The following is an 18085-nucleotide window of genomic DNA, read 5'->3' as shown; positions in this document are numbered from 1 at the left end:
ATTCTCAAGGTAAACAATCAAGAAGGAGTTGTGTGCTCTTCTTTGAATTTTAGAGAGGGAAAAAAGTTTTTTCTTTGAGGGAGTATTCTTGTGAGGAGAAGAATAATTTTCGCAGAGAGAATCAAAACAATGTCCATTTTCTATCTTCCTCTGTAATCCTATATATGAGAGAATGAAGGGAGTTATTTTCATCACGTATTCTACATTAATTACATTAAAATTAATATATACTATATATTATGTCATGTATAATATAATCTATAGTTTATATTATATCATATATAATATAATCTAACTTTACATACTCTCACATAACCTATAGTTTTAATATGAATATCTTTCATATAACTAATAATTGAATCATATTCAAACAATTATCTCTCACATCAAACTTTATATTATAATGTATCCATATATATTATACTAATTACATCTCATACAATTAATCTCTTTAATTAATGTGAACAATCCAAATTAATTCAAAATTAATTGATTCTTATTTAATCCTTATTGAGCTACCAGAGAACCTTATGGACCTACAAATTAGAAGCTTCATTAAGCTTCTTAAGATATATTTGTGTCTATAGATACACATGTTTGAGTTACATTATTTAACCTAGGATCTTAGTTTATTGGTCTTGGATTAACGCAAACTAAATGTCAAATAAAATAATACTTAATTTCATTAAATAAATAATTCGTGTACGAATAATTTACAAACTATGAAATCCATGATATTTAGCGCATTAACACCAACAATTGAAATATGAAGAAGACCCAATAAGTGGATATCAATATTAATTGGGGAGGAAATAACATTGCAAGGATTTGAAGATAGGACCTCCTGAACCAACCTGCTCTAGTACCATCTTAAATCACTAATTGACCCAAAAGCTTAAGCTGATGCATAAAAGAGAATTTAATATTATATCGTCTAACATACTTGGTCTTGAAGAGCTTTTAAGAGTGAAGACTAATCTTCAAAAATCAATACTGCTCCTTTCAGCATGCTTTGTATTCACTCACATGCTATCTAAAAAATTTCCTAGGAGGTCAACCAACACATAATTGTCCAAGCTAAGCACACTTTATATTGGAGTTTCTATAATTGAGCCACTAAATATGAAGGTGCACCTTGTGTTGGAATGACTTGAATATTATATCTGGTGCTCCGAACGACCAAATACGTGAGTCTTGCTAAATTCGTTTTTGGCATATTTATATTATTTACAAATATGACTTTAAGGTTTAAAGAAATGCACTATATAAATTTTCTAGTCCTAAAGATACCTTTATTGAACCACGTAATATTCTTTAGCCAATGTGACTTTCTTCTATTGATTACAAAAATACATTGTCAAATTATATAAAATTTAAAATATTTCTTGAAATTCAACACACTTAGTTTCTCTATTACTTTTCATTTAAGTTCAAAGGATGAAAGTATTGATATGGATGTAAATATTGGTAACTCTAGTTTACGTATATATCTACGGATATCATAAAAACTTACGAATGTTTTGGTGAAACTTTAGAACCAACTTATTTAAGTACTAAACTATGAATTTAAGCATATAAGCACATAACTAGAAGCCAAACGTGATCACTAATGGAATAATATATAACAGTGAAGACCGCAAAATGAATATGAAGCAAATATGTTATTGATAAAGTCTAGATCATACAAATAGAAGGTCAATACAATGCATGAGTTTGGCAATATTTCGATAATTTATCCATGATATTTCAACAGTATCCCACATTTTTGTTACGACCAGCAATATATATTCATTAATACCAACAACATTAACAATATATCGTAGATTTTTTTGGAAAAAGAATGTTACCCTTTTATCTCTATTAGTTGCACGAGTTTAGCGATATCTCGATAATATATCATGAAACTATTGTACTTGTTTCATCCTTAATTAGGTTTATATAGGAATATGATAATCTAGTTAGAATTAATCAAATAATTAAGAATATGGTGAACCACATTTTTCAAAGTTAAATATATGCATTAAATATGGCCCAAAAAATGTAACTTGTACCTTTAAATAATTTAATATCGATACACACAACTCAAATACTCTCTACTCAAAGATAAACAAATTAAAAAGAAAAAGCTAAAGTATAATTTTTCATTTTTGTATGAATATACAGTATCTCCCAATAAAAATAAAAACAAAACCGTCCAGAAAACTAAAAACTATTTAATTTTTTTCCCCTATTTAACTCAACCTGTCTTATTTTTAAAGCTATAACTATAATAATTGGTATTTGTATGAGATTTACTGGAACTTCCATTTTTAATTAAACGGTTGCTTATGAGCTTCCTCCAGTTCCACCACCCCCGCTGCCGCATGCGGTGGGTCACGCCTGTCACGTGGCTCACGTGGGATCTGGCTTTTCTCATCAGCCCATACACCTCCGGTGCCCGATATGTCCTGATCAACGGCCACTTTATCCCGTCGAAGAACGGATGCCGTTTGATCTCCGTCGCCCCTTTGCCGGAGCCCATCCGCCTCGCCGGATCTTTCACTAGCAGCCTCTCTATCAGATCTCTCGCCTCCGCCATCCCCTCCTCTTCCTCCGCCGCCGGCCGGAACTTCATCCCCTCCGACGACGCAATGTTCCTCAACGTACCCTCCTTGTTCACTCCTTTAAACGGCGTCGTCCCGTGCAGCAGCTCGTAAACGAACACCCCAAACGCCCACCAGTCGACGCCGTTGCCGTGGCCACCGCCGGACACTAACTCCGGCGCCAAGTACTCATGAGTCCCTACACACGACTTAGAAAATGCCGCCGTGGGCTCCGCCACAAACTCCCCGACAATCTCCTCTTCCTCCTCCGCCGTCCTCCACCCAAAGCAGCAGCCAGTAGGCTGTGGTGGTCCCGGGCGAGTCCACGTGTGAAAAGTGGGGACCACGTCGGACTTAAAACACAAATCGAAATCCGAGAGCATGACGTGGCCATCCTCACGCAAAAGAACGTTCTCAGGCTTGAGATCACGGTACACGATCCCGAGCGAGTGAAGGTATTCGAGCGCCACCAAGACCTCGGCGGCGAAGAATCTCGCCGCCGCGACAGAGAAGCGATTACCAGGCTGCTTACGGAGGAGGGAATGGAGGTCACCGGCAGGACAATAGTCGATAAGGAGGCACGTGTAGTGAGAGACGTCGAGACGCGCGTAGAGAGTTGGGAGAAATGGATGGTCCAAAGAAGCGAGAATCTCTGCTTCCGTTTGAACCTGCAAAAGCTTCTTGTTACTGAGCGCCTCCTTATCCACCACTTTCAGAGCGAAACTGGCGTGATCGTTATCCCTCAAATGGCACAAGAACACACGGCCGAGGTTGCCGGTGCCGAGATGGCGGATGAGTTTCAGGTGGCGGAGGTGAAGATGGCCGTCAGAAGAGAGAGTCGTAGCGGCTTTAATGGCGGACCAGTGAGGGTCGGAGTGGCGGTGGGGGCGGAGGTTGACGATGGCAGCGGCGGCTGCAGCGGCAGAGAGACGAGATTCATTGAAACTGAGTGTTAAACTGCTCCGAGCAAGGCTGCTGCGGGCGCTGGAGGAGGTTGTGAAGGTGCGGTCGGTGGCGGTGGAAGTGAAGCTGAAATCAAGATCTGAATCGGGAGGGAAGATGGAGTAATCGTACTCCATTTTTTATTGCTGATTGGTTCAAAAAAATTTAGTTATGAATGTAATTTGGGTTTTGCAGTGAAGGGGGTGTTGAGAAAGTTTTTATATATACACATATAAATGATAAATGGGGGAGGGAGGAGACAGAGGAGGACGAAGACGAGTGGAAGGTGTGGGGTCTCTGACGCCATTAAACAAGTTCTTTGGTTGACCCAATTGTTAATTGAGAGAGAAAGAAGAGAAGGGTTATTTTTCTATTCTACTTTATTATTTGGTTGACTATACTACTACTATACGACCAACTTTCATTTTCATTTTCCTTTTATCTATTCATCTATTCTCACATCAAACAAATGCATTCACATCTCACGATCTTACAGTACAAGTACTATCAAGCTTCGATTCCACATATTTAATTCTAATTCGTAAAGAAAATAATTCACATTTTAGAAAATAGTGAACAAAGTATTATTCATGTGAATATAATAGACATTTAACTTGTTTAAAAAATATCTAAATATTTATTTATTAATTTAAGTAACTTTTTTGTTTCTTCTTTATAATTTAATTGATATTTTAATCTATATTTTCACATCATTCAAAGGTTTGGACTCTACTAGACATATAATTCAATTTAATTTATATCTCATATGTCACTTAATTTTCGACATTCATATATCCCAAAAATTTATTAGAAAGAAGCTCAAAAGTTTAGAGATGACCTTGTAGTCAAAAAATTTTAAAGTTCAACAATTTCTTATACAAAAAGTTGAAAGTTCAAGAAATTATTACACAATATATAAAGTTCAAGACGTTTTGAATACAAATTTAAAAGTTCATGAATTATAATTTAATCTAAAAGTAAATAAATAAATTTTATAAAAAAAAGGTTACATCAATAATTTTAAAATAGTTAAAGTTTAAATAATTTTTTTTTTTAATGATTCAAAATGAATTTTGATGATATAAAATATCGTGTTTCAAACATAAAATCAACATTAAATTGGTGAAGGTCTCTATCATCAATGTCGTCAATGGTGATCCATTGGTTTGAACCCTTATCTTCCTAACTCTATCCTACCAAACGACATAGGTCTCCGTTTGAATGGGATGTGGTTATAAGGTGAGGGCCTGTGTTGTGAACATAAGTTGGGTCATTATTGTCCCTAAACAACCATTTTTATGACCTTTGTAACATGAATGCTCAAATGGTGTTTTAACCCATTAAAGTTTATCACTATGTTAATATTTTTTAATTTTATATTAAGAAACGGAATTCATAAATTTTGAGATTGTATCAACTTTAAATCGTTAACTTTACATAAAATATGTCAATTTACACTATTCTTTATATTTTATTCAAAAAAATAATATTGTATGAAATTTATAATTATTCCAATCAAATTCTTATATTGTCGTAAGGATATTAGTTTAGATTCTTTTTCAAATATTTGATTAATAAACTAGACAGTTAAAATTTGATACACGAGAGATTTTGAAATAAAATTATCAATTAATTCATTTATGAAAAATTAAGGGTTTCAACTATACTGACGATGGCGGTTAGGAGGGATCGCTAGACCAGCAGTTACACCAACAATCATGAATGTAAAGAGACTCGACGAGTGAACTAGGTTTTGGTATTTTACCATTAATCTATTGTTTCGCCATGTTGATCAACTCGAGATAAGTAGTTCGTCAGTCATTCCTCCGACGTCTCTTGTTCATTTTGCGGGGTCAATTTGAATTGTTTTTCCTGACCGGCTAATGTAGGTACCAACACTACCTTTTTCTAATCATCATGGCTTAACCAATGAAATTACAAGTCTTACACAACGTTTATCCAAATGGAACTTAATGAAGAATATATATTGATATATTTATAAAAGTTCATATTTTTAATTGATGCAAATATTAGTTGAGTAGACTGCACACATCCCTATGCATCTTCTTAATTACCAAAAAGTTTCTCATACAACATAAGTAAAATGAAAATTTTTATACTCCCTTTATTTACGTCAGGTCAATATGCTTTTAAAATTAAAGTAGGGTCAATTAACATTTATGAAGTTACATTTATTGTGTGAATAAATGGAATATGATACTTTGTAGTACTTGAAAATTTCCTCTTAATTACATAAGTGAGTATACCATATTTCCTTTGTTCACACTATAAATTTGTTTTTGTAAAACATTTGTGGATCTCACGTTAATGTAAATAGATCCTACTAACTTTAAAAGCATGTTTACGTGATACATACAATAGTAGTATGAAAATTTTGTTCATAAAATGGTATAAAATATGCTTTTTTGATTAACGTAATATTTGTCATTGAACAAATATTAATCAGATAAATGGGTGGATTGCACAAGATTGATGTAACTCGAGATATACCAAATATATTTTATTTTAAATTAAATGAAAACTGATAAGTAAACATATAAATATACATATTTTTCCCTTTTTATAAAAAAACGTAAATCTTTGGGAAGAATGGGTCGAGGTTTAGAGAATTGAAGGAAGCTGACAGTCTCTTTTAATGACAATAACCTGTGCATAGGGGATTGTGAAATGTAATTAAATATTAAATTAATTATTATAAATTATTTATTATTATTTTGGGATAAGATTTGGGAGTTTCGACAAGTCGGCTGGCCACCCCCGCCCTTTCTATAGTTTTTCAAATAAGAACATGCCCCCATTTAATACTGCACTACTATTAAATAAAATCTTCAATTCATTTTTTTTAGTGTAAATAAAATATTCAACTCACCGTATCAATATCAATTATGCGTTATTTTATCATCACTTTTTACTTTTATGGAACTAAAAAAATCCATATTTTATCTCCATGTTTTGCAAAATAGAAAAATATTGTCACCTACTTTCCATGAATTATAGAACATGTATTTAGTATGAAATTTTGTGATTCAAATTTTCATTTTTTTTAATTTGTAAGCTTTTGTTTGGTAGTTGATTTCGTGCCTTTAACCAAATTTAATTTTGTGCATAGTAGAATTTTAGTTAAATGAATGATATTTTTTTTTTTAGATCTCCATAAAAATTGAATAGTGGGTAAAATTGCAAAAACGATTGATAGATTGATTTTTTTTCCCATTTTCTTATCATAATAACATTTTAAATTTTCATTTGATTTAATTTTTGGTTTTTATAATTCAACTTTAATATTTAGTTGGCATTATTATTTCTTTAATTCGATTGTAATTCACTAGGTATATGGTTAATACAACGATCCTCTAAGGAGAAATTTAAACATTTATTTTTTTGGTTGAAAATATTACCTTAAATAATTGAGCTATATTACGGGACATTTCATGATTTGTTATTTATAATTGTATTAAATATAATTTTTTTTTTTTTTTTGTAATACAACTATTTGTATTTGATGTTGAAATTTGTTTATTTATTTTTTTATTATTATATTTAGAAGTGATGATATCTAAATTTAATACTTAATTTACTTGAAATTAAATATGAATTTGATTTTTTTTATTTAAATTGATTTTGATTTTGAGTGAAGTCGATAACATTTCAAGCGTACGGTTTGGATAATCACTTGATGTATTATTGTCTATCGTATTTAGCATGAACATAATTTTTTTTTGTGTCTATACGATTACCTTACATCTTCCTCAAATTGTTCGTTAAGTTGTACAATCTAAGACTTTTTTTTCTACATGCCTAAGGGTTTCTATTCAAGGGAGTCCAAAAAGATCATCTCCTTGAGATCTATTTTTCTCTAGTTATGTGTGTGACTATTTTTGTGCATTTATTTTTTTTATTATTATTTTTTTTTAAAATCTTTGTTCTCTTTTTAGTTTCTTTAGTTGTCTCTTGTATGTGATTTGATCTCAACGAGTTTCGATCTATTTCTCTTTATTGCAATTCATTATCTTTAAAAAAAAAAGTCTACATCTATTCAAGTTTTATTATTTATTTACTTGCAAGCGACAAGGTAACAACAAGAATAATAATAAATAAATAAATTCCCTTACTAATTTTTCACTAATATCAACAATATAATTTCTAATTGATCATTGTAATAATAACTTAACATATAATTAAGTAGTTAAGATTAAGACATCAATTCCATTGCCTCTTGAATTTGTGGTGTGACCATTGAAATTTTCAACTAATATCTTTTTTGTGTACTCAAGGGAAAGAAAATTATGTCTTGATACTAAAAACCATAAACCTTGTAGTTATTAATACACTCGTATGTCAATATGTTTTGATCGTCGGTGGGGCTTTCAGTCTTTTTGGCTATTAATTGGACACCGAACAAAGTTATTGTGACCTTAGAAATAACATACATAATTGAAAGTAAAGTTTAAAAAAATAAAAATGTCAAAGTCTTAATTTTATAGAAATGTCAATAAAATACCGACGTCAATAAATATTTCTATAAAAATTATGATAAACAAAAATTAAGAAAAAATTAGTAAATAAATATTTTAAGATGGTTAATAAATTATCATACTATATTTTGTTTTACTTATTTTGTTATATTTTCTGAATATTTATATGATGTAATAGAAATATTGGACCACCTTTCATATCGTAAATGTTGAAATTATAAAAATGTAAATATATCAAGATGTCCGACGAAAATTTAATCGAGAGATTTTTTTTTTCTTCTATTGATTATCAAAAGTTGAGAATGAGATAGAGTTCTTTAATATGTTGAGTGAGTAAATATTATTTTGTGAATTTCACTGGGAACAAAATAGAATAATGGAAAAACTTAAAAAAAATAAAAATAAAATAAAATAAACACGAAAATTTAATGGGGAATATAAAAATATAAATCTAGTGTTTGTATCTTAGTTGGAAATTAAAATAAAGTATGAATATATAAAAAAAAATAAATGAAAATGGGAAACAAGTAATGGGGCCATGTGATGGGCCAAAACGACCACTTGATAGGGGCCCACGTGGAAATTAACAGAATGCTGTCTGCCACGTGGTCAACATGGGCCCTACAATGTCGCTTAGCTCCACTTCGATAATTCAATTAGTTGGCCTCATGATTCTATTTATTTTAATTAATTATAACTTTCTTCCCCAAAGGCGGTTATGTATGTATGTCGCAAGAGTTCAAGGTTTCACATCTGGCACGTTTACATGATTTTCGAGAAATTATTTATATAGGATAATAAAATTTTAATTTTTTTTATAAAAATTTATAGAAATCTATTAGTAATAAAAATCTATCATTTACCGAGGTTGATAGAAGTTTATCAATATTTTTTTCTCTCTATAAATAGTTAACATTTTTTCTAATAGGTAAAATTTCCCTTTTACAAAACTACCTAAAAAAAGACCACCCACAAAATCAAATGTATAACCTTAAATTTGGAAGGAAAACACTTGGGGTTGCATGATCTTTCATTTAGTATGATTAGCAATTAATAGTAATGTGCTATGTGGTATTTTCGTTATTTTTTAAATGTTTTTTTTTAGTTTTCCATTGTGTATATGGGAGAGGGGAACATGAGAATACATGTAGCATAGGCTGTATCTAATCATTGTACAATTTATAATTATATCATTTAAAAGTTTAAATTGATAATTATATCAATTCTAATTTTAAATTTTTATAAGCAAAATTAATTTAGAATTTTCATGAAGATTTGTTTTAAATTTCTTACTGCATCACTTTTACACATCTAAAAAACTTTTTTAAATATAAGAATTAACATAACGTTAGAGAGAAATGTTGCAATCAAATGAACCATGGTAGTTTTTCAAAACTAATTTTAATGGTTTTCATCATATCGTCTTCTATTTTCCTATTTAGGAAGGTGATAATATTTTTTTTTTACTTTTTTTTAAAGGATTTTAGGAGAAGAAAAAAAAATTATTTAAATACTTTTGAGTGGGAGTTGTTTTTAAATATAGAAAAATAAATTAAAATATTTACAAAATATAGTAAAATTTTAGAACTATCACTGATAGACACTGATAGACATAGACACTAATTGAAGTCTATCAGTGTCTATCAATATCTATCATTGATAGTTCTAAAATTTAGCTATATCTTATAAATATTTTTAATAGTTTTACCATTTGAAATAATTTCACTTTTAGTGGTTTAAAAGAAATCAAGTGAAAATAATTATAAATAATTACTAATTGAATGTCTAAATTTATCCAATAATCAAATCTAATGAGTTTAAAACGATAAAACTATTAGTTTGAGATTTTAATGGATACACTTTTCAAATTTAAAAATACAAATTTATTTTTTCATAAAAAAGAAAAAAAAACTAGAGATAAAATCAATTTAATGAAGTTTTATATTTGTGTGAAAATTAAAAGTGTTAGGGACGACAACAAATACTCTACATATCTCTACAACAATATGATATTGTATACTTTAAATATCAATTTCTATTCTTTTATTTTAGTTTCACAAAGGTTTCATACCCAATCAAGATGTTGTCTTTCACCTACTCCCTACTTATCCATTATATCCTCATTTTATCTTTTATTTTTGTTTTTGGAAATTAAGTCTATAGACACTACTTTCATCTTCAAAATTCTTTATTTGGTATCTATTTTTCACCAATAATTTAAAAAGTCAAGCCAAATTTTGAGAACTAAATAAAGTAGCTTTCAAAAAGTTGTTTTTATTTTTGAAGTTTGGTTAATAATTCAACTATTGTACTTAAGAAATATTCTTAAAAAATATATATGAAATAGAACTAATTCTCAAAATCAAATAGTTAGTCGTCCAAACTTAAAATAACATTTGTTAAATTTATATGCATCATCATTTGATAATTATCTCTCACTTTTTTTTTTCCTTTTTTTTTTTTAAAAAAAAAGTATGTTACAGCATATTCACAACTTAGGAAAAATGGATAATAATTGTTAAATAAATAATTGCTTCAGTTCTTTGATTATTTATATTTTTTTACTTGAATTCTCTAATTTATAAATCTGGACCATTATCATAATTTTTTAGCATTTGTAAAAAGTTGAAAATAGAAAAAGAGAAAAATGTTTGTCCAACCAACATGATCATTTAATTTTAGAAAAAGATAAAAAGAGTAAAAGAAAATCACGAGTTTAATCTACGCCCTCTTGCACGTATTAAATCTAATATAAATATAGACCTAATTACTTAAAGATGTATATGATTAATGGGTAATTGATTAGAAAGATAATAATATTTAAAGGAAGTGAAAGGTTGGATTCCTTTCTCCATAATTATTGTAAAAAAAATCACACAACTAAACCATTAAAGAAAAAGATTAAATAAATTTAATATTTTTAATTAATTGGGCCTAATAAATGAATTTATAGTTATTAAAATACTAATTTCCCTATTAATTTATTACATATCATATAGGTGCAGTGAGTTATAACCCAAAAAAAGATATAAAATTGGTGAAGGAAATAATTTATCAGTGATGGTCTTCAACTTCCTTTGAATTATTAATGGAAGCTATTAATAAGGAAAATTGGAAATAAAATATTTGTCTTTATTTAGGAGATGGAACCTTTTCCCCACCAACAAAGTAATATTATCATAAGGTTAATTTTTTATTAGTCTCAATTAATACTTTGATTAATGCATTCATGAAATTTGAAAGAATCCAATGAGGGGTAAGAGATTTCATAACCGCAAATGTTCTAGAAACTTTTTTTTGTTAACAACTTTAATTATTAATTAATTCCAAGTTGTCATTTCAAACTATATAAAAAAAAATGTTTGCTTTTTATTTAGATAATAAAAGATTCTAACAAAAGAATCTTAAAATACCGTAAAACAAAGCTTTGAGAATGCATAATTTCAATATTTTTTTCTGAAAAAAAAACTTAGGTTTACGAGGATGATGTAGGCTTTGTATATTTATTTTTATTTCTTGAATGTGGAGAAAAACAATAGTAACAAATCATTTGGATTTCAAATTCAACTTTTAGCAACGAACTACTTGTGACTATTTATAATCGTCGTATTATTAGCGACGAATTATGTCTCTAACCATACAACCAAATGAAAAAAAGTCGCAAAGATGCAACGTTTAACACCAATAGTCGCTGCTTGACAATGTCGGATGCGATGAAACATATGTTCAAACGCAAGTGCCTTTGCAACAATTAAGCTTTACTCGCAGGTCCAATTAATGGGATGAAGGTTTGGTGCTTCAGGGCATTTGACGAAAGTCCATATCGTTGCACTATGCGACAAACCATATGTTTCATCACAGGTATCTTTGCTACTAATTGGGCTTTCGTCACAGGCCCAATTAATGGACGAGATGTTTGGCGCTTTGGGGCATGTGACGATAGCCTATATCGTCGCATTATGCGACGAAAGGATGATTCGTTGCAAGTATTTTTACATTTTTTGACTGATTGAGCTTTGTGACTGATTGGGCTTTAGTCGCAGGCCCAATTAATGGGGTCATGCGACGAATCTTAGGGCTTTTCCTTTTCCTCTCCTTTTTTCACCTGAGAGCAAGGGTTTTCACTTTTTCCCCTTTCTTTCGATCGTTCGTTCGTTCGTCTAAAAGAAAATCAATCTGCTGTTTGTCGTTTATCGTTCATCGTTCATCCGACGTTCACTGAGAGCTCGTTCATCGTTCATTTAGTGTTCATCTGAAAGTAGGAAGCTATTTCTTTGTCCATTCATCGTTCGTCTGAAATTAGGGAGGTTCTTCGTGTTGGGGTTGATGTTCTAAATCTCGTAGGGTCCTATAGTTTTTAAACCTTGTACGAACAAACTTGTAAGTGATTTATAATATATGATATTTTGTTCACATAGTTGCATTAACCCCAAACTAATAAACTAACATCCAAGGTTATCATTGTAACTTAAACATATATGTGGAGACGTACAGGTGGATCATGTTTAAGTGATAACCTAAATGGTTTGTAGTATATGGATAAGGCTGGGTACCTTATCCTAGTGACACTACGAGTATGACCCGCTTTGTAGGTGTTACAAATGTTGTAAAGTGTTGCAAATGATATGATCCTGATCATTCATGTATTAGACATGCGAGCGGGGATATTCTATACAAAGAAGTTTGTATAAGACCGAACCACGAAATGTTTAGTCTTATTATATAACACTATTCATAATAGAGACTTTCATATCACTAGGATGACTATAGATAACATGAATGAGTTGTGAACTCTTGCTTATGAGGGTGATCCTTTAATTTGTATGGGTGAGAGTGGCCAGATCGTCGACTCAACAAGCTTACCATTTTGGGGATTCGTCTGATTGGGGAGCTAGGAAGTCAGCTACACAAGATGAAATTCACTCCTTCCCCGAAACATGGTTAGTAGATAAATTGCTCCCTTAAGGGTTGATTCTGGGTCTTAAACAATATGGTGTCACGCTCTTTCCTAGCCCGAGAGTGGTTTAGTCATAGTGGGATTATGATCTATTGTTCATTAGAGGGGTCAGTGGTACTTAAGGAGTTAAATGTAACTATAGGGGCAAAACGGTAATTTAGCCCAGTTGTACTTACGAGCAATTTGTGAAAGGTCATCGTACTATTGATTGGTTATATTCAATGGACACAGAAATATATCTGTAGTGCAAAAAGTGCAACTGTCAATCTTTAGTGGAGTACCCAACAGTTAACGAATGGTGGATAATGTAATTAAAGAGTTTAATTAATTATTCACGTGCTGTTGGAGCTTCAAGTTACAGATCCATAAGGTTCCCTTGGTAGCTCAAAGGATTTAGTTGAGAAATAATTTTTGGGTTAATTTGAATTGTTCAAATTAATAAGATGAAATTTAATTATATATGATATAATTGACATAATGCATTTGATACATTATTGTTTAATTGGAGGAATGAATATTTGAATGTGATTCAAATATATTTTCTATGAATGAGATTCATAGTTAAATTTAATATAAATATGATTTATATTAAATGCTATAAAATAGAGAAAAAGAACTATAGTTTATATTGTATATGATGCAATATTAAAACTATAGGTTATAAATATAATATGATAAGTTGGTTATCATATTTATTTATATTATTAATTGTTTTGGATAATTAATCCATTTTTTTCTCTAACCACCTTAGTAGGTAGTTAAGTGGTTTTGTGGCAAATTGGAATAAATAAAATGAGATTTTATTTTTCCATAGAGAAGCTAGACATAAAAACACAGAGCCTATATGATAGAGCTTGAAGTCTACACGATTGAAGAATTCTCTATACGATAGTGTTGTTCTTCCTCCTCCAAACTCAAAAACCCTCTTAACCAAAATAGCCAGAGCACACTGCTTCTGATTCTCACCTTGAGAGTACTAAGGAAACCAAGTGGTAGTGTCTTCTCTTTTGGTTCGAGTTTTGTTGTCGTTTGAGGAGTTCCTGTTTGTTCAAAGAGTTCGTGACAGTTCGAGGGATTTACACGAAGAAGAGTTCTTCAAAAGTATAATCACTTGAACCTTATTTAATGTTCAAAAGCATGCTGTAATTTTTGTTAAGATGCATAATCTGTATGTTTACTGTAAACCTTTGTTTTAAATCGAAATGGGATTTGGACGATCCGCTTCCGCTCATAGGTTCTCTGTAAAATGAGTTCCTTCACTTCGTTCGTTCGTCATTCGCCATTGCATGTGTCAAAAAGGTTTGTATTCGTCCACTGATCACCTTTAATTATTATGTTCCACTAACTAACGTGTAAACCCCGAACTCTAGGTTTAGATAAGCATGTTTAGCCAAAGGAATGTCATATTATATATTTATTATGTAGCAATTCATGTTTGTCTGTAGGAGTTATGATGAAAGGAAAGGAAAAACATACTAAATGAGGGGTGACGTGGCAGTTAATCCTTGAACTCTGGAGGCGGTGGGAAGTTTTTGGAAGAAGAATTTCAAAAGCATAGTTTTGGCAATTGACATGAACAAATTTTAGTAAAATCAATGCCATTCGAAAACTGAGAGAAGCTAGTTTGCGAGGTTATCTTGCTGAAGGAAGTTTACACAAGAAGAAGAACAAGAAGTGAAGAAAGAACAAAGGAGGCAAAATCTTGGGTTAATCAGGGCCCGAGGCGAACTAGAAGGAATTCTTGGCTGAAATTTTAAGGTAAGAAAGTAACTCAATTCTAAACAAGTTTGTAGAATGAAGTTTCTTGAAAAGAGTTTTGGATTTCGAGTTATGAATTTTTAAAGTTGTAACAGGGAATCGGTGCATAAGCAGATAGCTGCTTGGGTTGAACAAACAACCAGTTCACCGTGGGAGTTATAGCGATATGTGGGGATGAGGATCTCGCTTATAGAGGAAATCTCGTTTCTAGAGAATCTCGCCAATCTTGCTATAGAAGGAAATCTCGCTAGGAATTAGGCTGAGTATCGAAGATAAAGTGAGTATAGCTAGGATGAAAATTTGCCAGGAAATGGTTGATCTCGCTCTAGAGGATCTCGCTGTTATCGCTCTAGAGGATCTCGCTGACCTCACTCAGAGGGATCTCGCCAGTAAAACTGTCTGTGTTGATGAAAGTTCCTTTAATAAATGAATTAATTGAGGTATTTTACTAAGAATTCTAAGTAGTTTAACCGAGAATTATGTCTTTTCAGGCCAAGAAGAGCTAGGAGAGGCGTATAAACCATTAAGAACTTGACGAGCGGTGAGTAACTAAGTGAATTAATGTCTCTAGTATCTACGCATATAAGATCAAGTAAGTTACAGTGACATTAGTGATGAATTTATACTTCCTCAAGTAACAAATAGATGGAGAATAACTTAATGCATGTTCCACGGCTTGTATATGTGTAGCACAGGCCAAGGTATGTCATGTAGTCATTTCAACAGTTAAGTTCTAGTGTTAAATATACTTTCTAGAGGAAGGCTATGAGAGAATGAGTTCTTGTGTAGATGGTAGGCAACAGAACTTAATTTAATGATACAAAATACCCCGGTACCGAAGGACATTTGAGAAGGTACCTACCAACTTGATACCGAAGGACATTTGAGAAGGTATCTTAGTAGCTAGATACTGAAGGACAGATTTGAGAAGGTATCTGAGCGGAAGTACCTAAGGTATGATGGTACTTAGTATGGCCACGTGCACGTAGGAAGTTCTGAATGAGAGGCCGAAATATGGGTCTCTTGATCGGTAATAAACATTGGGAGCTAGAGCATTTAGGCTTGTTCTCAACTAAGGAATAATGATGTTTGATGATATCTAAGAATCGTGTAAAGCTACATTTAGTGACAATTGCTTGAAACACTCATTAATATATTTACATGTTTATAGTAAAAATTTCAGCATAATTTGAGGAATTGGTCATTATGGTCTGTTTCATTGAATATAGCAGTTCCTCCACATGTGAACAAATAACATGTTTGAGATCTAGCTTTGTGTGGATCAGATAAATATCCAGAGTCTGTATAACCAACTAGATCAAAATTTGATTTATTTGATTAAAACAAACCCATATCAATTGTTCTTCGGAGATAATGGAATATATGCTTTATTCCGTTCCAATGTCTTTTTGTTGGAAAAGAATTATATCTTGCTAATAAATTTACTGAAAATGCAATATATGTTATTGTATTATTAGCAAGATATAGAAGTGCACCAATTGCACTAAGATATGATACTTCATGACCAAGAAGTTCTTCCTTATCTTCTCAAGGTCGAAATATATCTTTCTTTATATCCAATTAACAAACTTCTATTAGAATATTTAATGGTTCTGCTTTGTCCATATAAAAGATTTTCAAAATTTTTCTTGTATAAGTTGACTCATGAATAAATATTCCATCTGATAAATGCTCAATTTGCAAACCAAGGAAAAATTTTATTTTTCCAAAATCTTTCATCTCAAATTCTTTCTTAAGATATTCTATTGCCTTTGAAAGCTCTTCAAGAGTTCCAATTATATTCAAATCATCAACATATACAGTTATAATAGCAAATCATGATTATGATTTCTTTATAAAAAAACATGGACATATTGGATTATTATGAAATCCCTCTTTCAATAAATATCCACTCAAGCGATTGTACCACATCCGTTCTAATTGTTTCAATTCACATAGTGATCTCTATAATTTTATTGAATACCATTATCGAGAATTTGATGTATGTTTTTCAGGTATCTTAAATCCTTTTGGGATTCTCATATAATTAAATATCTTAGTGTAATTGCATCCACCACTGGAGAATATGTCTACTTATAATCAATAGGTCTTTGTGAAAAACCTTGTGTAACTAATCTTGTTTTAGATCTTGTGACCTCATTATTTTTATTTCTTTTCTTTACAAATACCCATTTGCATCCCACAGGTTTAACACCTTCTGGTGTTCGGACTATTAGTTCAAAAACTTGACATTTTGAAAGTGAGTTTATCTATGCCTCGATTGCTTCTTTCTACTGAAGTCAATCTTTTCTATGTCGACATTCTTCAACATATTTTAGTTCAGGATCCTCATTTTTAGATATAGTATCAAGAGAAATGCATAAAAATGTTGTCAATAATTACACTAGTTCGATCCCTCTTTTTCCTATCATGACATAATTTATTGAAATCTCATTATTATCTTTAGATATTTCACCTTCTTCACTAGTCATGTTGAGAATTTCTTCATGGGCATTTACATTCTCAACCAATTTTTTTTTCACTATTAATTATTTTTCATTTTCGAGGATTTTTATCTTTGGAACCCACTGGTCTACCACACTTCTGGCGTGTTTTAGACTCATTAGCAACAACTTGTTGTGTTGAGATATCAATTTTTTATGCAACATTTGCAGTTGGTATATGTAATTTAGTTACTTTTTTTGCATCTATAAATACATTTGGTAATTGATTTGCTATATTTTGCAAATGAATTATTTTCTAAACTTCAAATTCACATTGATCTGTACGGAGATCCAAATGAGACAATAACAATGTATTCCATATAATTTATTTTTCTAATTTCTTAATTCCTCCCCCTAATATTGAAAATTTTGTCTCATCAAAATGACAATAAGCAAATCGTGCAGTAAATACATCACCCATCAGAGGTTCGAGGTATTTAATAATTGATGAGGAATCATATTCAACATATATTCCTAACCTCCTTTGAGGACCCATCTTAGTGTGTTATGGTGGAGTAATTGGAACATATACTACACACCTAAAAATTCTCATATGGAAAATATTTGGCTTATGACCATAAGCTAATTGTAATGGCGAGTACTTATGATAAGCTACTGGCCTAATGTGCACAAGTGACGCTGCATGCATATCCCCATACAGATGAAGGAAATTAGTTCTCATAAGTAATGGTCTTGCTATTAATTGCAAATGTTTTATGAATGATTATGCTAAACCATTTTATGTATGAACATGAGCTACAAGATGTTTAACACTTATCCTAATTGACATACAATAATTATCAAAAGCTTGGGATGCAAATTCACCAACGTTATTAAGACGAATGG

At 31.1% G+C, this 18085-nt stretch overlaps 1 protein-coding gene across 1 annotated transcript; it reads right to left on the bottom strand.

Moving 5' to 3' along the window:
• Positions 1-2027: 2027 nt before the first annotated feature.
• Positions 2028-3915, bottom strand: WAG1 (WAG 1). The gene has a single exon (XM_039044048.2). The coding sequence runs from the start codon at positions 3659-3661 to the stop codon at positions 2237-2239; it is 1425 nt and encodes a 474-aa protein (XP_038899976.2). The 5' UTR covers positions 3662-3915; the 3' UTR covers positions 2028-2236.
• Between the last annotated feature and the right edge of the window lie 14170 nt (positions 3916-18085).

Source organism: Benincasa hispida, chromosome 1 (assembly GCF_027475165.1).
Source record: "Benincasa hispida cultivar pf3 chromosome 1, pf3_genome.v1.1, whole genome shotgun sequence".
NCBI lineage: Eukaryota > Viridiplantae > Streptophyta > Magnoliopsida > Cucurbitales > Cucurbitaceae > Benincasa > Benincasa hispida.
This window is presented reverse-complemented; position numbering and strand designations above follow the sequence as displayed.